Below are 22,111 nucleotides of genomic sequence, written 5' to 3' on the forward strand. Positions count from 1 at the left end.
AATAATGTCATCTTCAATAAAAAGTTTTATGATGAAAAAAAAAAAAAAAACTTTAACACTACTTATCACAAAAAAAAAAAAAAAAAAAAAAAAAAAAAAACAGTCGATATTCAGTTGAAAAATCCCTTAATCAAAAAACTTAAAACAATACAACGTTAGAGTAGAGTAGCTGTTTTGAAGTTCTTAGCCAGTAGGAACAGCTTTTGCTGGCTAAGAACTTCAAAACAGCTACTCCTATTTATTACCTGATGAAGCAGGTGAACGCCCGTGAAATGTGTTGCACTTTTTGGAATTTTTCGATTTAAGAATTTTTCAACTGAATATCGTCTTTTTTAAAAAAAAATCTATTTGGGGAGGTTAGTCCACCACTTAAATTGTTTAACAAACAACTAAGTTCTGCAATCAGAAGTCATGTAATAGCTTTCTTCCTTTCACACTCTCTTCTATGTAGCATTCATTGCACTAATCAATCAGTGTCATGTTTGAAACCCGCAGGTGCCAGGCAGCCACTGATGTGACATTAGGGGTGTAAAAAAGGAGATGATTGGCCTGGGCATCAGCCTATTAGCATCTTGCTTTACATCTACTGAGGCCAATCAAAGGCTTTGTGTCATAATAGGTCAATTCATTGTAAGATAGGCTGTGAGGAACCGATTACTGGCTGTTCTATCAGCAGACTAGTGGTGGTGAATGCTAGTGCTTGTCCGAAACATGCCACTAAACTCCTTGGCAGTCAAAAGATCAGCACTGAACTTATCAGAAATGTCTGAATGTACTGTGAATTAGCTATGTATGTGATAAAGCCAAATAGGGGCACTAAGCTTACCAGAAACATTAAAGTTTAATGAATTAATGAATGGACAAGTGGTTGGATATATAACGAAAAATTACCAGGAGAGTATAAGTTGGGGTTATCCTTTAAGGCCCTTTCACACTGTGGCTGTGCGGTGTGGCAAATTGCCGCACTGCTATGGCAGCCTAATGAAAGTCTATGCTGAAGTTCACACTTCCCACATTGCGATATGCTGCACCGGAAGTGCCCGATTTAACACTAGCACAAACCTACGTTACCACGGGGCTCCTGTGGCGACCTGCGGCAACCTGCATCGGCCCGGAAGTCATGTCAGTCTAGGGGTTCTTTAAACACTTTGGCATTGTGATGTCACGGCGTGCATACACGGCAGCATATTTTTACAATAAGCTTCTGTGCACTTCCCATACCCAAAACAGGAAGTGCCCACAAGCGTGTGTCACTTCCTGTTAGGACAGATGCCAGACGGGGATTATCATGCACGAATGCAGTGTTCTCTGAAGGCCTGTTTTTGGTGGTGAGGCACATGCATGCACGTTAACGTCAATTTGGAGTGTGAAAGTGGCCTCAGGATTAGACATTGGTTAGGTACCTTGAGAGAAAAGAGAGTGGGAGGTTAGATGTTGGGATTAGAATATTAAAATTGGGATAGAGGTGTCACAAAGGGGTTAAGGGAAAGGTCAAGGTTTGGCATCAGAAAAAGGATTTTATTAAGTAAGTAAAGAATAGAGTTATGCATTAGGAATGGACATTTCACTGGCGGGATTGGTAAGAGTCAGTGAGCGACGTGAAAAAAGCAAAGAAAACCGTGTTGCCTAGCAGAAGTACAAGGGTACCGAGTCTCCATACGTACCCAGCCAGGATAGAAAGAGTTGTATATTCATAGATTTTGGGGCCTATAAATACCTTCATGTATCCTCAATGACCAATACGTTTTGTGCATCTATGAACAGCGACTTCCGCCTCCTATTTTTCACTGTCTATAGCCCCCCTGGCAGCATGGATGATAGTTAAAAATGGTATGGACAAGTCAGGCACATTCAGACAGGGTTCTTTTTTCACATGCATTTTTTTGCATTCAAATGTGTGTTCATATGCTAATTTTTGTATGCTCTGGAAACCTACATATGAAAATGTGTACACAAATTCTAAATTGAATGTAAAAAACTGCACATTTTCTGCCATAAAGCTGAAGATTGAGAAAGTGTGGCCTGGCAGAAAGGTAAAATTTCATTACATGTAATGTTTGACATGATTTAGTGTTTGAAATTTCTATTTTATACTAGTCTCTTGCTAGTTTACATTTCAATAAATTACAGGCAAAAATCTCATGAATATTAATTGAACTAGTGTACTTTTTTTGCACAGAAATCCAGCAGAAAAGTAGTAGTAGTAGTAGTAGTAGTAGTAGTAGCAGCAGCAGCAGCAGCAGTAGTAGTAGTAGTTGCTTCAACATTTGCAAAGCAAAAATTCAGATATTTGCTCATCCCTATAAAAATTGTGTTTTGAAAAATAAATATCTGTGTAATTGTTCCAGGGTCATGGGAAGTTCACCAGAGTGCAATCTGATGTGACTGCTGCATTGTTCTCTATTGAGACCTTAAGTAGGAAAAATTGTTGTAGACTTTCTCGTACTGCCATTGTTCTGTTCCTTCTCATTTTTTTTTATGGCGAAAATAATCTTTATAAAAATACAATATTATTTCCAGGAATGAGTTACATTCGCGTCATTCATTGCTTGTGAGGGAGAAAAAAACTTAAAAAAATAAAAAACCTTCTCCTTTAATGTTGTAGCGAGAGAAAAAAAGGTTTTGCAGAATCCTCACAAGGGACTAAATACCAAACTCTGCTTTACCAGAACAAGGACATTCTTGCAAGGAGGCCGGCTGAATGAAACATACAAGATAAAAGATAGTATTCCAGAATGCAAACTTAAAAATAACACAGCATTGATGTGTGGCTACAACCTGAATCCTGTTCTTACAAAACTCAAAGGTAGGGTTACACACGGCATAAAGCTTTGAAGATGAAAGATCGACTCTCACATATTCCCAACGCTACTACAAGTAACCACACGGACTTCAATCTGTTCAAATAGAAGACTTATAAAAACACCTAACCAAAGAATCTATTATTAATGACGGAATCCACACTTACTATATTTACTGTAGCCTGATTATTGAAGTTGTATATAAGGAACAGAGGCGCCAAAAGTATAAAATTAGATTAAATGAGCTTAAAAACTGGAAGTGGTGGTCTTACCTCCCTCAAGCAGACACGACAACGACTGCAATTCAGACAATCAAACACATTTATTAGAAACTCCCAAAAAATTGCAACGTGTTTCGCAGGCTCAATCCCGCTTCATCAGGCAATACAGGGAGGAGTATCAAGCGATCTGCACAAGGATTCAAGTTAAGCGCCTCTGTGATTATTGAAGTGGTTGTATACCTATATTTAATGAGGAACTGTAAGAACACAACCCCGTCCTGGGGATAATTGGAGTATTTACCTCAGGAGGGGGAAGCCTCTTGATCCTAATGAGTCTTCCACCATCCTCCTAAGCCTCCGGAATCCAGCATTGGATCCCCCGAAAGCAGCCAACAAGGATGTCAGCTGTAGTGCAGTAACACCTGCAATATTGACCTTTTCCCGCTCCAGCGCAGGCGCAGTAGTGGCTTTCCGATTAGGCTCAGGCAAAAATTGCCGCGCCCGATCAGGTATACTCTACTGCACAGGTGCGAGTCACCTCCGGAGTAGAGTGGAGTCACCTGTGGAGGACTTGGCTATTTCCGCCTGAGCCCGATCAGAAAGCGGCTATTGCACCTGCGCTGGATTGCGGTAGGTAAATATTTACCTCGCCAGTGTTCGAGGGCTGCCAGCGCTGCGCCATCCATGGCATGCACAGCTATATGTATAGTCATATATTCTGGAAGTGATACCTTGCAAATGCATTCTTCTGTACTAAATCAGGCAATTAGTTAAAATGTTACATATTAATATTGTACAGTATGTTCATCATCTGGAGCCAGCAAGTTAGGCCTTCAATTAAAAAAAAAAACGTATTTTGTTTTACTCTATTTGCTGTGAGAAAATATTAAAGATTGTATTCATTACAAAATTATTAATATGAAATGAGTCCTTTTTGTTTGTTAAAAGCCACACGGATTATTACTCTTGTACCCAAGATAGAGCTTACATTCTATGTCATCCACTGAATGGGGTTGATTCACTAAACCAAATAGCATGCCTTTGAGAGTCAGCATGCCTTATCAGAGTTAGCACACCTTATCAGAGTAGCATAGTGACCGCTACGCACTTATGCCTGCTAATTGGCAATGACAAGCGCTCCACTCGCCCTGCCTTGAGCCCCTGCGGGTCCAATCACTTTAAAGGACATTATCCCCACACTTTGATTGGCCCAATAGGCTGCCTGTCACTTGACAAAAAACTTTGACCGGCAGCCTATTGGGCAATTCAAAGTGCGGGGATAATGTCCTTTAAAGTGATTGGACCCGCAGGAGCTCAGGGCAGGACGAGTGGAGTTCTCGTCATTGGCAATTAGCAGGCAGAAGTGCATAGCGCTCGCATTGCTACTCGGATAAGGCATGTTAACTCTGATAAGGCATGCTAACTCTGATAAGGCATGCTATTTGTTATAGTGAATCAACCCCAATGTGTTGGTTCACTGCAGCATCCACCTGCTTAGCACCTCAAAAGGCCGCTGCGATGATGAGGCCAGAGAACAGAAAAGGCAAATGTGAACATCAAGGCTTTAATTTAAGGAAACCTACAGTAATTGAAAAAAAAAAACAGTTTAATTTACCTGGGGTTTCTACTGGCCCCTGCAGCCGCCCTGTGTTCCGGGACACATTAATCTGACAGGTATCTACCCACAACCCTACTGCCTTCCTTCATAGGAAAAAAGATGAGAGCTTCAGTGCCTATAACAGTCTAGGCACTGATGGGCTGACCCAAGGTCAACATTGATAAAAAAAATAACAGAATTATACGGTTGGCATGAATAAGAATCTCCAGGTCTTTGCTCAAATTCTCTACTACCAACTAAGCACAGAAATGATTACTCTGCATTTCATGTTAGATGCCCTATTTTGTCATGTGAATATGCTCTCAATACTGACATTTCAGTTACAGACAAGGCTCACCTTCACGCAACTGACTTACCCCTAATTGTCATCAGCTTAAGGATCAAATAGTTTGGTCACCTTCAGAATCAACCTCAAAACATTTGGAGCCAGAGCCTCCTGTTATGCTACCCTTACCCATTGGAATGCACTACCATACTCAATCGTTACAGCTCCAACCCCGGAGGTGTTTAAATCTAGATTGAAAGCCCACCTGTTTAGTCTGGCATTTCTCAGTATGTAGCTTCTTCTGTAGTACAAACCACCTCACAGCAAATTACTGGCATGAGACAAACCATGATGCATTTTAAGTCATATTGGAGAAAATCACTTTACAAATTTTGCAGTGTTTGCATCAAATATTTATGGCCTAAGGCCACTTATCTACGTGGGCACACTGGGCAGTGAAAACCATAGGAACCATTGCTTGACAGCCTTTCTATACAAGACCTTGAGTTGCCCAAGAAATGCCCAGGTGTTCGCTGGGCATTAATCCATGGCTTACTTAACCTTTTTTCAAGATGATCACGTTCTTTCATGCCATCCAGAGAGGCACTCATCATAGAGGAGCTGTAAAAGAAACTCTGTTTGCCGAACGTGCCGGTCCGTTGCACCTACCTGTCATGTCTTGTTGATCATCCACAATTAACTTTAAACTCTTTCCTCGTCGTATCACACGTACTGTGTGCCACTCATTATCATTGAGGTTATAACCAGCATAAAGGGTCTCTGGGCCTTTGCCTGCAGAATATGCCAAACAGTCATTAAACAATCAAAGCAAAGGTGAACAAGCGATCCTTTAACAGAAACACAGAGAGTTTTAGAAACACAAACATTGTTAACATTTTCATACAGATGACATACAAGGTTAGTAACATTCAGATGGTTAAAATTATGTAGTCGTTTGTTTAACATAAATAGGCTCAGGAACTGTATAGCTTTCATTTTACTGAATACATAAACCTAAAATGTGAACATTTATGATATTCATGTTAAAAAATTGAGGATTCCAAAACTGTGTTGTATCTGAGAGGAAAGGGGATTTGGATGCACACTCTACAGAGCCTCTCCTTCTTGCTTCTGCCGTCAACCCAGAGGCGCTTCTAGAGACCAGCTGACCAGCTAATTGCCTAAAACGACAGATTTATTGCAGGGCAGCTTTGAGGGAAAAAAAAGTTTATTTTTCCTGTCCTTAGAGGCTGAAACCTCAGGGAACGGAGATAAAAAGTTCTAATGAAAGCCTCTACTGCTCAGCCTCAAATAAGAAATCTACAAACCTTTTGTCTACGACACTTTGTATGGCATTCCCTAATGTTAGTGTTATCTCAGGAATGGATCTAGAGTGTGTCTGTGTGACTCCTGTCCTGCCCGCCCCTCCTTATGACTTAAGAGGAGCATGGTGTCTTTGTGTGCATTCCAGAACGGGACTAGCCAGGAGGAAGGAGTGAGACTGTTTTCCCCAGGCTGCTGGTAAAGTGTATAAGTCTGTGGTTTATGGAGAGCCAACAATGTAAAGCACTAGGCTGGCTGAGGGAAATAAATGTACAATTTGATGGCAAGCTGGTAAATGTACACAGCATGATGCAGAAGAGAGGCTTGCCTCCTACAGTGTCCTTAGAAAAAAAACTGTCTGCTTTCTCACCATTGTAAAGACTGCATGTGGTCAGCTAGATAATTCGTAGCTCCTAAATGTCCCTCTTTTGGAGGGACAGTCCCTCTTTGGGAGCCCTGTCACTCTGTCCCTCTTTCCACCTCATATGTACCTCTTTTAGGATGTTGTCCCTCTTTCTATGTAAATATATATAGCTCTACTAAAAATGTGTTTGACTGTAAGCTTTATTCCCATCCTTTACATTGATATATTACTAATTTTAAAATGTTAACATGAAGGAAAATGACCCAGGATAGAAAGGACCAGTGCGTTTTGAATTATAAAACAACATTTTTTCTTATGAAATCTGTATGGTATGCGTGACTAGGGGTGTGACGGGGGAGTGATCAGGGGTGTGGCAGGGGCATGACAGAAGTGTCCCTCTTTTTTTCATCTCAAAAAGTTGGGAGGTATGTATTACACAGGTTGAAAAGATTTAGACAGTCCTTAGACTCCAGGAGGGCTGCTGCAGCCTTGTGTAAGAGACTGGCAGGACAGGCGTCACATTACAGGCAAGTCGCCTCTGTGTGATGTGGCTGCAATACAGATAAGCTCTCTGCTCCATCTCAGGCTATTCTCAGTCTCTCTCCACTCCTCCTCTCTCCCTCATGCACCTTTGATTCCCCCCCTTCCCCTAGTGCTGGCTGTCTCCTTGTCTTAAAGGAAAGCAAAATAAAAGTGCTTATCCTCCTCTCTGGATAGTGTAATTGTTAAGGGCTCTGCCTCTGGCACAGGCAACCTGGGTTCAAATCTCTGCTTCTTCCTACTCAGTAAGCCGGCACCTATTCAGTAGGAGACTTTGGGCAAGACTCCCTAACACTGCTACTGCCTACTGAGCAAGTCAGCACGGAGTCTGCCAGGAGAAAAGTAATTATAAATGTTCCTTGTTACTCTCTACTTTGCCCCTTCAATCTTACCCTTACATTTGAATCACCCAATCTTGTTATTAGTAACCCTAGCCTATAGCTGTCAATACATGCATTCATTTTTACAGACAGATTCTTTCAAAATGATTGAATATGGCGATTATCAACCACCACATCGATCAGAATTTCAATCAATCCATGGCAAAAATGTACCAAAAGTACAATCAAGCAGTACATTTTTACAATTGGATACAGTGGTATAATGGCGGTAGATCAGGGGCTCGTAGTATTGCGCTGAACCACTACTGTAATACGATTATCTTCTGGTAAAAAGCTGCCACATTGCGAATATTTTCATGGAGAGGGCGGGGAGGGGGGGGCACCACAGGTCTCCTTGCCTGGAGTGACAAAATGTCCAGAGGCGCCCCTGCGTCAACCTATCATTATTTAGTAAAGGCAATGTGCTGGTGAAACAAGCTCATAACAACCAATCATATTTAGCACATTTTTATTTCTACAGAATAGTATACTTCCAAAGAAAAGGGCCAACAAAAATGCTGTACATATCCATCCCCCTAGATGTCCATGCAACAGCCCCGAAACAAGCCAGGATAAGAGACCTAGGGGTGGATACAGTAAACTGTGTTAAGCAGAATTACGTGCATAACGGTTTATACACAATGAGTAGAGCAGAGTGCATAGCCTGTCATTTATTGCATTATGCTCTACTCATCTTGCAGGAAGACTTTACGCAGGTAATTCTGCTACATACAGGTTACTGCATACACTCCCATGTGGTTCTTTGCCAAGTCCTGGACTATACATTTGCTATTCCTTTACTACAATAAAAGTCTGTAAATGGAACTTGCATTTGTTCCTTCATAAACCTGTGCCAAATATATTTCTTTTGTGTAAATGGTCTGAGTTTCAATATTACTTGCTGTTTGGCTTACCAACATACTTGTGGAGATTCTAGCTAGGGATTTCTTTAGTCAAGAGTAGAGAAAATATAGATAATTCCCTGTGAGGAGTTGGACCAGTCTAAATTCCGTCAGATCTGTCAGATTTCACTGCCTACTATAAGTCGCAGGGACATAAGGTTAAAAGTAATTCATAAAGCATTTTATTCTAGGAACACTGCCTTTTAAATTGTACAATTTGTCCTGCTAGTGGTACTTAAATGGGTGAATTCAAGGTTAGGCATTGGGAAGGGAGTTATGTTAAATTCAAACATTGAGGTTAGGTATCAGGATAGGGCATTTTTTTGTCATTTGGGAGGTCAGGGTTAGGTATTAAGAAAGGGGGCACTTTCAAGGCAGTGGTAAAAATGTTAGGCAAAAACACCATTGTAGAGCTGAAACCACAATCAAAACCTGAACCATGTAGAAAAATATGTCTTACCTTAACCACTCATAAATCCCTGGCAGCCTATATATGATCCAGAACTTGGATGTAGTTGTGTTCTATGTAAGCATTACATTAATCTTGGAAATGCAGTTAAAAAGATCTATTTGCTTTCTTTTTAGAACTATTTTTTGGATCATGTTTCAAATAAAGCCTGACTTAATCTTACATGAACATATGCTTAATGCTGTTTTAAAGCACACACAAAAAAATAATATTTTCCTGTATCTTGTCATGCTACCATTTTGCTTTAATCGATTCTTTTGTGCTCCAACTATCTTATTTTGTGTGTATTTCAACGGCTCGAAGCACTGCAAAGACTGGCTAATGTACTATGCTAATTATGTTTTACATAATCTCAGCTGGAAGCGTTAAAGCAAAAATGGATTTTAATTATTTTACATAAAGACAGCATAATTAGCCATTTTTGTTCTAAGTGATTAACATGAAAAGGGACTTCTTGATAGCCCGGAGAAATTCCGGCACTGTGCAGCCATGCCTGACGCTCACAGTGCCGATTCTCCAAGCTTTTCCGTAACCCACTTTCAAGGTGTTGCCTTCATTACCTTGAGATGTTTCCAGTCCCCTCTGGGCCCTCATGTTAGTCAGAAAATGAGAGTGCCAGCTTCTGCCGTAATCAGGCTTTTATGTACCCTTCACCCTGAAGGACGTTCAGAGCCCACTCTGACTGTTTATATGTGTCCTGCATAAACTATTCTTGCTTGGAAATCTCAAGGACTATAATGGATGAAGCCCATCACATGTGTTCAATAAAAGATTGCGAGCAGTTAAGGCAGTCACACAAGTAATCAATGACAAATGATGGGGATCACTGTACACCACTAAAGAAGGTTTATTCCTTTTGCACCGAGTAACTCCAGCTATGCAATGGCTAATAGCGATGGCCTCCAATTTTGCATTATCGTTATTTTGCATCGTAAGTCGCAATTACGATGCAGAGAAAATCTTAAATAATTTTTTGTAACTGTAATCAGGAACTGCGATTTTGCAATCATGTGTAATTTTGCATAATTTTCATGTAATTTTGAGCTGACTTAACGGTTAATAGCTAAGCCCCCATATGTGCTGTCATCACAAAACTGTTACCTATTTATAAGGGAGAATAGTGGGAAAAAGTAAGAATTTTTATTTTTCAAAAAGACCTTGTAATTTTTGGAAAATTAAAATACGTCAAAGGAAAATTATGCAAAATTACAAATGGGTTACACAAAAGGAATTGAATTTCCAAATCGTAATTATGTATGGACGTAATTGCAAAATGTTGCTCAAAATTTTGCATAATCATAATTAGCAGATTACTATCATGATGAATGGCTAGATCTACCAATGTTTGAAATGTATCTTAAAGAGAAAAAAGTGACCCAAATGAATAATTCCAAGGTGATGCTACTCTTTAGTGCAAGAAAGTATCCGCAATGCACAGAAGATCTTTGTCTGTTTTCCCCACAATCTCTTAGCGGTCCAATGTGAGCGTCTATATAGGCCATGAAGGTTGCAGAAGTGGAATATTACATGGATAAGACAGAGTTAGCTCTATGACGGATGGAGTTGAAGTCCAAGTAAGCTGAGACTTTCTTATTTAAAGATTAGCTTATTATATAAGCCTATATGATAGCTATTGAAAGCATATGAAAGCACCATAATATGCACTTAGGAATTGCACAGTTTATAAAGCTGTAGCTTCACTTGTATGCATCTGTTAGCATGATTTGAATTTTAAGGTACAGTACAACTGTAGGTTCTGTGAGTCACTAGTAAATTTTAAAATGAATTAAAATTCCTAATTCTAGTTGGAAAGTTTTAATTTAACCCCTCTTACTATGTGCCTTAAAGTAGAAGAATGAAAATAATCACATTTTATAAATACTGTAAAGGAGCTGGAACATCTTGCACCAAGACAGGTTCTCTTATTAGAGAAGAGTGCAGAGAACATTAGAGAATATCTTGTACCGGAGCGTCCTTATCACTTCTATTTCAAAAACATTGTACTTGGCTCCCTAGAGAACTCCAGGTTCTTCTCGGAGAGAAACCACTGATAAGAGACTGTCTAGTGGTGTAAGACTATAATAAACTAGCAATTTGCTAATGCTGTATAATTAAGGATTAAATGATGAAATCATGCTTGAAAGTATGCAATGAAAAAAAGACTACTTAAATAAGACACTTAAAACAGGGGTGGAGGCGCAGAATGCATAAAATATAGGCTAATAAGCTGTTAATGTTATAAACAGAGAGGGAATCTTACCTCTCCTGAAGAAGTTGGACCGGTTTATTGAAAAAGGTCTTTTATTCAAGCACATAAAATTGACAATGCATTTTGTGCGTGCTTGCCCGCTTCCTCGGGTCAGTGAAAAAACAGGTGCCTTAACTGCTATGGCTGTATAGCAAGCATGAGCACCTCTCTGTCTTGACTCTGTCATCATGCATTGGGCACCTCTACCCGTTTTAAAGGGAACCTAAACTGAGAGGGATATGAATAGTTCCTTTTAAACAATACCAGTTGCCTGGCAGTCCTGCTGATCTCTTTGGCTGCAGCAGTGGCTGAATCCCACACCTCAAACAAGCATGCAGCTAATCCAGTCTGACATCAGTCACCTGATCAGCATGCTTGTTAAGGGGCTGTGGCTTAAAGTATTAGACACACAGAAGAGATGGGCAGCTGGTATTATTTTAAAAAGAAAAATCTATATCCTTCTCAGTTTAGGTTCCTTTTAAGTGTCTCATCATACCTCTTTTAGAGGTGATAGTTTTTTAGTTGTCCTAAAGAACTTATGGAGTGCAACCGACCATTTCCTGTCACAGACCTGGGAAATCGAGCGGGGACGGTTAATTTCCAGCCTGCTCTGACGGTGGTTGCAAGGATTTGCAACCCGCCTTTGTGAGTATATACATCCATAGCAATTTGCTTTCCTGAATCTTACACGATTCTGCACCATTGGGCTCCTGGTCTCCTTTTGTCTTTTAGATGAACCTGGGGTTGTTACAATCACATGAACCATCGACATAAGCTATCTACTTAAATAAGAGACCTCCGACCACCGCTAAGTATGTTAGACCTCTTACTATGCCTTCTTGTATGTTCTTTCCCTTGTTATTTTTACAGTTGCTTGAAGTTCCCTATCATGTGAACCCTTGCCTTACCCTTTAGTTGAACACCCATATAACTTCTCAGAGTTTTACCACCACTGTGTGTATCAACCCGAAAAGATGTTTCCATAGTCTTCTTTTGTATGTCCTACAGCGTGTCTTACTTTTTTTAGTAGATCAACTAGGCCATAACCCAGCACCATCATTTTCCAAGAAATAAAGTCTTTAGTTAAAGGGGCACTATAGCGAAAAATTGTAAATATGTAAAATATGTGCAAACATAGACAAATAAAAAGTATGTTTTTTTCATAGTAAAATGAGCCATAAATTACTATTCTCCTGTGTTGCTGTCAATTACAGCAGGTAGTAGAAATCTGACAGAAGCGATAGGTTTTGGACTAGTCCATCTCTTCATAGGGGATTCTCAGGGATTTTTTTATTTTCAAAAGCACTTAGTGAATGGCAGTTGCTCTGTCCAACTGTCTAAAAAACTGTGTAGCAAGCAGGGAAGCTGGCCAGCATCATTATTTAAATCCTTTTTAGGGAATATCTTGATAAAAAATTAAAGCCTTGCTGAGAATCCTCTATGAAGAGATGGACTAGTCCAAAATATGTTGTTTCTGTCATATTTCTACTACCTACTGTAAGTGACAGCAACATAGGAGAAAAGTAATTTATGGCTCATTTTACTCTGGAAAAAAACATACTTTTTTGTCTATGTTTGCACATATTTTACATTTTATAATTTTTCGCTATAGTGCCCCTTTAAGTAATCAAGAAGAAATCCATAGTTCAAGTACAAACTATCGCAATGGTGCACTAATCAAGACTTTTTCTTGTTAGTAATTTCTGTTTTAAATAATCTTTTAACATTTTTTTTTCATTTTTATGGCAAGCAGAGGTGTTTGAATTTCCCTATCAAGTGAAACCTTCACTACCTTTAACTGAACTCCCAACATACATTTCCCAGAATTCACTCTCCTTCCACTGTCCCCAAGGGACATGTCCATTGTCCTCCTCCATATGTTTTACAGTTAGTCTTACTTTTTCTTTATCTGTAATTTCTATTTTAAATAAATGTTCAACTTTTTTTCTTTTTCATTTTTTCTACATCTACCGTTAAATGAACTCCACTTCTACGTTTTTCAGAATTCCCACTTCTCCCTTTGCCTGTGTGTGAATGAAACCCAAGGGACATTTTCATAGTGCCCTTCCGAGTGTCTTTATTTTGCTTTTGAAGTGTTTCTTGTTAAGACTAGAATAGCTTCTACAGAATGTCTTGCACTGTTAATTTTTCTTCTATGCCGCTTGTTGAATGCACAGAAGAGGGGGAAAGAACAGGGCAAAAGCTTCAAAAGTTGACCAGACACAAACCAAGAGATGGAACGCAAGTGTCAACAGCGAGAAATATTATGTCTTACGGGATCCTGCTTCATTTTTGATTATATTTCTTTTTATGCTTTTATTTTTATTAAGTGATATTAGAAATATTTACCCTTTATTGTAAGACAAGCATGTGTATGCTGCAATGAACCTTTTAAAGGACCACTATGGCAAAAAAATGTAATCTAAAATACATGTGTATGCATACATAAAAGAAGTACATTTGTCCCAGAGTAAAATGTACTGTAAATTCTTTTTTCTTATGTTATTGTCTCCGCTAGCAGGTATTTTAATCTAAAGATCCAGAATCTCTACAGACAGGTTTTGAACTAGTGCTTATCCTCATGGGGGATATTCAAGTTTTCCATTATTTTTTGAAAAGCACTGACTGGCAAGAAGCTAGACAAACATGCTGGTCAGCATGCTAACTTGCAAACACATTATTGTATCTTTTGGACTGTGCAGGAAATTCTTTAAAATGAATAAAGTAAACCCTGCGAATCCCCTTGTGGAAACATACTAGTTCAAAACCATTTTTATTATTATTATTATTATTACTATTATTATTATTTAGTATTTATATAGTGCTGACATCTTCTGCAGCGCTGTACAGACTATAAATAACAGATGATTTTAGTCAGGGATAAATGTACATCTTGTATGTATGTACTATATTTTACAGATGTTCCTCATAGGGGTCATTTAAGAACATATTTATTATTTTCAGTTAGGGATGGTTGGAAATGTTTATTTCTGATTCCACGGAAAATCTGATTTCTGCCATTGCTGATTCCTAATTTTCCGATTTCGATGCACAGTTGTACTTCAAACACTAATAGCAGCTGATAAGCCTGAAAAAATATGAAGCACTTATTTATTTTCAGCAGGATGCAGTGGCTGTCGTGAAGAAACTTTCGAATCCTCTTTTTATTCAGTGCTGCTCAAATAGATCTCTGATTGCATTGAATGGTATACAAAGCATGCAATTGCAACTCAAAGCAATGCTGTTGTGTGAGCTGGGGGAACTAGTTATTTTTACACAGATGACATTACTTGTAGAAAAAGCAATAAAGAAAAGGGAAAACAGTTTTAATTCCATGTTATGCTACACTGTAATTCTGATTTAAGAGATAATAGACTAGATCACTGCCTGGTGTGCAGAATTTATTACAGCATTCAACTCTGGGAATTAGTAAAATTGTAGCTGTAAAGTTATCTTTTCATTATTGAATTATAATCAATCCTCCTCTGCAGAGAAAGGGCACATTCCTGTATGCAGTAAGGGACAAAAGTGCTGCCATTATAACATTTCACAGTGTTTTCATTTTTTGGGGACACACAAAAATATAATAAAATGTAAAAAAGTCCTCTTAATGTATTGAATGATGCTGTGTGTTCTGTGGCCCACTCTGTTCTATGAGCTTCCCTTCCCCCGGGCTACATATCCAATTTCACTCCATACATCACCTGCTGAGTTTAAAGTCACTATTTATTATTTAATCAAGTTTCATACTCTGCACTCAGTTATGGTAAGAAATTAAGTTATTTCTTGATAAAGTCTTCCCCCATCTCGGTTTCTGTTGCATGCAGCGAAGTAGAAAGTGCTACATTGTGATTTTTCTGTGTATCCTACATAAAGGGTATATATGCTATAATCTGCCATCTCAGGCTGGTCCTCCTCCTTATCATATCAGCTGGATGCAGCACAGAGGACGCCAATGATTACCCATTTATTCTGCATTTCCATTTGCTTTCTGACAGTTTATCAGCGAGAAGAAATATCACTTTGTACATTTGGTGCGTTACATATGGAGACGTCTTTGAAGCAGCTTATCATTGTTGATGTATTAATGTTTTATCATGTTTTGTTTTATTACATTTTAATGGATTTATTGTTTTGCGCCTTACTGATTACAGCAAATTGCAAGACCGTTATTCATGTTTGGGAGCTCGGCGGGAGCAAAATACTAAATGAGGCAAAACAGGTGCTTAGAGTAGAAGTCTAATAAAGCAGAAATAGGGCCATATCCTTTTTTTTTAAAGGACAAGCGAGGCGATGAAATGAAACTTTACTTACTTGGGGTTTCCTCCAGCCCCTCCAGCCCCCACAAGTCATGTGTGTCCCTTACCGTAGCTCCTGGCTTCTCCCTTCTCCTGCTAGCAGACTCTGAAGATTGCTGAACCCCAATGGGTCGGCGTCTTCTGCGCATCTGTGGGTGTGCGCTTGCGCCACTTGCAAACACACTTGTGTCACCAGGAGTGTACTGAGCCTGTGCAGTTCTACTGTGCAGGCGCTGTACACTCCCGATGAATAGGGGCTCATTCATGCACAGCATGGGCACACACCTGCACATGCGCAAAATACACCAACTTATTAGGGTTGGAGAAACTTCAGAGGCTTCCAGCGGGACCCAGGAGAAGACTACAGCTGCGGTGAGGGACAAACATGCCTTCTAGGGGCTGGAGGAAGCACCAGGTAAGTTAAGACATGTTTTTATTACCTCTCTTGTCCTTTAAAGGGAACCAGACATGAACGAGCTCTGGAAAATGAAAAAACATTGTATAAATACTCGGGGCTTCCTTCAGCCTCACCAGCATACATCGATCCCACACCGCCTTCCTCCGCTGCCTCTATCGCCGGTACCGGGCCCTGTCACTTCCGCTGGACGCGGCCAGTTGTACGCATCCACAGGGACTCTCTCCTTCTCGCCGGTGCCTGCTTTACGCATGTGCCTGCGCAGTATGGAGGGAGCGCACTGCTCTTGACTGGCCCTGACTGGTCGAAGTGACAGTACCCGGTATCGGCAGATAGAGGCAGCGGAGGACGGCGGCGTGGGAACAATCCATGCTGATGGGGCTGGAGAAAGCCCCAGGTATGTAAAAATCTATTATTTTGTTCATCTCTGGTTCTCTTTAACTCACCAATGTTCAGTACTGGCAAATCCTAAAATCCGGCGATGATAACGTCACCAGATCTAATTGCAGTAAGTACTCGCTTGAGTGATTTTATTCCCTACATCCTATCTTGTTCCCCTTTTCATGCTGCCAGAAGCAATGCTTCTTGTCAAACATGAGCTTTAGCTTAGACCTGCTAAGGAGCAACTCTAACACATGTCTTCCAGTGCAGTAAACAAGGATCTGAGACCTTCCCTGACTAAGGGAACTCCCCAGAGTTCCCTGACGGACTACTGCCGCTGCACGCCACTATCCGCTGATCCTTTGCCAGTCCCACCACCTCCATTGGTCCCCTGCCCACACAGTGAAACTCCCCATGGAAGCTCATCCATGCACCCTCAGCCCTGCCACTACCTCCCAGCACCAGCACTATTGGGAAAATCCATCATCATGTGGCTTTTAGCCACCACTTTGTTGCTCAGTAATACAGTGACCCCTAGCAAAACATCTTTTAGGCTGGGAATGTTGCAAAGGTCGCGTTTTGCTGCATATGCGTTTGTGCGTTTTTAGCACGTTTCCTGTGCGTTTGCATTTTTTTCTCAACACGTGCATTTTTCTTGCGTTTTAAAGCATTTAATAATAATAATAATAATCTGAACATTTATATAGCGCTTTTCTCCTGTCGGACTCAAAGCGCTCAAGAGCTGCAGCCACTGGGACGCGCTCAGGAGGCCACCCTGCAGTGTTAGGGAGTCTTGCCTTGAACTCCTTACTGAATAGGTACTTGACCTAGCCAGGATTCGAACCCTGGTCTCCCATGTCAAAGGCAGAGCGCTTAACCAGTACTCTATCCAGCCACATTTGCGGTTCACATATACAAAACTCATATGCGTTTTACATGCATTTAACAATGTGTATTATGCAAATCACTAGGAAGTCAACAGGAGTTGGAAATACATCATGAAATTGTTGTTGTTTTTTTAAACACATATAAAAACATACAAAATGCACTAAAGCGCAATACCTCTATGTCACCATTGATATTTATCATGTGCGTTTTTGATATATAAAATATGCCAGTGTTTTTAAAAACGTACATTGCTAAATGCAAACATATGTGTTTTTTTCATGCAGCCCTTTGACTTGCATTAGGTGCATTTTCTGCTGCGTTTTCCACAACGTTAGCATTTCTGCCTAGTGTGTTCCCAGCCTAAAACTTCAAAGATAGCTTACAGTATGTCGATGGTTCTTGTGATTAGAACAACCTCAGGTTCATCTAAAAGACAAAAGGAGCCCAGGAGCCCAAAGGTGCAGAATCTTGTAAGATTCAGGAAAGCTAATTGCTAAGGCTGTATATACTCACAAAGGCGGGTTGCAAATCCTTGCAACCATTGTCAGAGCAGGTAGGAGATTAACTGTCCCCGCTCGGTTTCCCAGGTCTGTCACAGGAACTGGGTGGTCGCACTCCGGAAGTTATTTAAGACAACTAAAAATACTATCACCTCTAAAAGAGGCATGATGAGACACTTAAAACAAGGGTAGAGGTGCCCAGTGCACATAGCCTAATAAGCTGTTAATCTTATAAACAGAGAGGTAATCTTACCTCTCTTGAAGAATGTGGACCAGTTTTTTGAATAAAGTCCTTTATTCAAGCACATAAAATTGACAATGCGTTCCACGGGTACTTGCCGCTTCCTCAGGTCAATTAAAAAACTGGTGCCTTAACTGCTATGGCTGTGTAGCAAGCACGTAAATTTTATGTGCTTGAATAAAAGACCCTTTTTCAATAAACTGGTCCAAATTCTGAAAGAGAGGTAAGATTCCCTCTCTGTTTAAAAGATTAATAGCTTATTAGCCTATCTTTTATGCTTTGGGCACCTCCACCCCTGTTTAAAGCTTCAAAGATGTTTTGTTTGGGCGCAAATCAACAGAATGTCGGCGAGTTGCTGTGGGGTGAGTAGCGATGGGGGTGTCCGGCTGATCTGCTAGAAGGAGAAGCACTTCAGGTGCGGGGACCAATGGCAGGTAGCAATGGTCAGTGGCAGTAGTCCAGCAGAAAGCACTGATCAGGAGGAGATTCATGTATCAAGACCGAAGAAGGAGACAGAAGAAAGATGCAAGAAGAAAAAGAAGAAACAAGTAACAGATTAAAAAAAAAGAATACAGAAGTTTTTGTTTTTTCCCCCTTTTAAAAAAAGTTGAAGTGTACTTATTAAAGGGGGATTCCAGACTCCAACAAATCCCCTCCCCCCTGGACTTTTCCACACCCACCTCCTCCTGGCCACCGGAGGAAAAGAGCTCCTTGTCCATGAGGGGGAGGCTTTGCAAAAATGTCTTCAGAATAGGTTACAATTTTCCTTAGCAGCAGCACAATCTGCATACTCTTGTCTATTCTTGCAGCCTTGTTGTACTCCTGATGTAGGCAGAAGCTGGACGAGGGACGCACTAAGACGCTGGACACCTGATATCCTTGGGCTTCAGCCAGAGGTGGCTCAGACTGAGTCATTCATAACTAAAACTGGGATCTTTCACGCCCCAGCCTAGACCGCTGTACAACTGTATGAGAGACTGGACAAAGTGGCTGGATGTGGCAAGAACCCATTGTGTAAGCGCTGGGATAATACTCATTGACTGATCCTTTACATTTTTATTTACAACCTTGTTCATTATTTTCCACACCTGCACTAACTGAGTGACTTGCAGCAACATGGACACTCGCAGCTTAAGATTATTACTATGGAGGAGCAAAATGAACGTGTGCTCGGAATCCAGATCCCTAGTTCTGAAATAATATATGGCATGAATCCTAGCAGTGATTACAGCTGAACTGAAGGGATTGTGTATTTCTCAACAAAAATGGAATTTTACTTAAATAAATCCATAAATAATAACATCCAGTGATATTTGATTCATTGATTTTCCAATGGAAAAATTGAGTTTTTGAATTTAATGGGACATTTACCAAAGTTTTCCAGAGGTCACGAGAGAGTCTTCAAACTTAGCTGGCATTTAAAAATTAAAAAATCTGTCTGATTACTTTTGCAAGCAGTTTACACCTTGATCAGCTCACATTTGATCATTTTATTTACTTAATGTATTAATGTTCATACTCTACAGTAGATAAGATTGCACATGCCACATGTACATGATTACATCATAAGTGTGACCACGCATATTTGATTTTTCTGAAGTATTCATCTATGTCCTTAATTAAAGAGTGCAATGTTTTTGCCTGGACACCTCTGACGAAGCGGAGGGGCAGCGATATATGTGAGATTATTATTAGGTTTTTTTTATGTGTGCTCCTGCAGCCAGCTATATTATTGACCCTTTGTGCTTCTTTATACAGTACATACCCTATCAATTTTTGAGTGTTTTGTCTTCCTTTGCTTTTTTTTTTTTTTTAATTATTTTTTTTATTGTTTTAGTGCATGGACATTTTTTCAATAAAGAGTATTTTTGCCTAAAACTGTAAATACTTTTTGTTGTACTCCGCATGGGTGTCTGTATTGAGCTGATATTAGCGTTGGCAATCATAGTTTGGTAACCTTTAGCAGACCTACCGAGGTGCGTCTTTTAAAATATGATGTGTATTTGAGCAAGTTTCAGAATGTTCTTGTACACTCGCTAGTAGGGATGGTCAAAGTTTTCTTTGCGCCTGTCTTGATTGATCAGCCCCACTGTGCTCACAATGTGTGAATGGGTGTTAATTGGAGGGTGCATATAGCATGGCATTGTACTTTTTACCTAAGACTGGAAAATGGTTCAGCACTCTAGCATTCATTATAGGATGCTGAAGGAACAAAGCATTATGAACTGAAAAGAGCAGAGCAGAAAGGTCAAGCAGACACGGGAAATAGGGCAGTTGTATTCAACGTGCCACAAGATAATCAACCTTCTACAGAAATTACAGCTACCATGGCTGCATATAATTAGTTACTGCAAAGAAAAACACAAGGCCCAAGAGTACGCTCTAATTATTCAACACTAGATGGGGTTAGAGGTGAGAACTGCATCTGCATACATCACAGTTTTGACAGTGTAGTCTGAGCCCAATTATGTCAAACAAACAACCACTATAAAACTCAACATATAACTGATAACTTTACCAATATATACATTATTTTGTATTAGAGATACAGATAACCACAGGGAAAAAAAATACTTTTTAAATCAAGAAAAAAATATATATTTAGGGAATGTGGACCATGAGTTTACAAACATTTTTATAAAATGTTGTTTTGTTTTTTTTAACCTCCTTCTTGAAATTAGTTTAAAGCTTAAGTAGATAAAGCTGAACTCCAAGCAAACATACACGCAGTATATTCCTGGAATGAGCATAGTTTATAAACATAAAAACAAAATTATATGTATTCTTTTTATACAGAAGCAACTGATCCTGTCACCCTTAAAGGATACCCGAAGTGACATGTGACATGCTGAGATAGACATGAGTATGTACAGTGCCTAGCACACAAATAACTAGGCTGTGTTCCTTTTTTTCTTTCTCTGCCTGAAAGAGTTAAATACATGGCAGGAAGTGACTACAGTGTGACCCTCACTGATAAGAAATTCCCCCTTTTATCTCTTTCTTGCTCTCAGAAGCCATTTTCTGCTAGGAAAGTGTTTTATAGTAGGGATTACTTATCATTGAGGGTCACACTGTAGTCACTTTCTGTCTTGAATCAGGACTGAGTCAGCCACTTACATATCTGATATTTAACTCTTTCAGGCAGAGAAAGAAAAAAAGGAACACAGCCTAGTTATTTGTGTGCTAGGCACTGTACATACAAAGGTCTATCTCATCATGTCACATGTCACTTCGGGTATCCTTTAATGGGGACTCAAGGTAGGAGATAAACACATAGAGGCTGACATATGTATTTCCTTTTAAACAATGCACATTGTTTGGCTGTCCTGCTGATCATCTGCCTCTAATACTTTTAGCCGTAGGCCCTGAACAAGCATGCAAATCAGGTGTTTCTGACAAAAGGAAAAAAAAAAGATCAACAGGGCTGCCAGGCAACTGGTATTGTTTAAAATGAAATAAATATGGCAGCCTCAATATGTCTCTCACCTCGGGTTCCTTTTAATTCTCACTCTAGCATTTGAAAGTCTTAGGACCAGTTCAGGTTTATGTTTTTTGTTATAAAGGTATATAAAAAATACATTGCAGTGCACACATCATAGTTTGGACAGTAAGATGCCAGTGGTGGCCATTGTAAATATTCTACATTCTCATTGCACTTTGTTCTGAAGTAAATGCTGCACCTTCCTCCCAAGCCACATGATTCTGGAAAATTCAATCCTTAAAGGACAACTACCAAAGTTAACTAAAATTCTAAATGCCACATATATTTCCAGCAATTACTAGCAAATAGCAATACAAAGGCTTTTTTTTTTTCATCTTTTCATGTTTTATATGAAGAAAACTGCAACAAAGTGTAAAGTAAACAGTTTACAGGCAGGTTACAGTTCAGCTCAGCACACTTATCCTTTAATGAGAACAGTACATCTAGTTTATATTGGGAAAAAAAATATATTTTTTCCAAATAAAAGTATTTTGAAAAATCCTGTGATGGATAAAATATGAATCATAACTTTCCCTTTGTTCCAATAAAAGTAAAAGCTTTTAGATGAAAACAATTATCCCTTCATTAGGAATACTTGAAGCGAATCACGAGGAGCTTCTCTTGATTGTCCGGTGCTCAGCCATAAGCTGCAATTATAAAAGCTGTATTTACCTGTGATATGACCGGGCCCAGCCGAGAGGCAATGATAACGAGGTAATTATACCAGGTAAGAGTGGGGTTCTAATCAATTTGTAACATGAAAGATGTATTTAACA

The 22,111-nt window shown here is 39.6% G+C and overlaps 1 protein-coding gene across 24 annotated transcripts in view; it reads right to left on the reverse strand.

The window, feature by feature from the left end:
- The window catches only part of LOC137504538 (neurexin-1), a 2,090,050-nt gene that overhangs the window by 1,056,511 nt on the left and 1,011,428 nt on the right, over positions 1-22,111 (reverse strand). For all 24 annotated transcript variants that reach the window (XM_068233108.1, XM_068233107.1, XM_068233118.1 and 21 more), the window contains one exon: positions 5,575-5,697. In XM_068233108.1, coding sequence (XP_068089209.1) covers positions 5,575-5,697 — 123 coding nt within the window. The remainder of the gene's footprint in view (positions 1-5,574; positions 5,698-22,111) is intronic.

Source organism: Hyperolius riggenbachi, chromosome 4 (assembly GCF_040937935.1).
Source record: "Hyperolius riggenbachi isolate aHypRig1 chromosome 4, aHypRig1.pri, whole genome shotgun sequence".
Lineage (NCBI taxonomy): Eukaryota > Metazoa > Chordata > Amphibia > Anura > Hyperoliidae > Hyperolius > Hyperolius riggenbachi.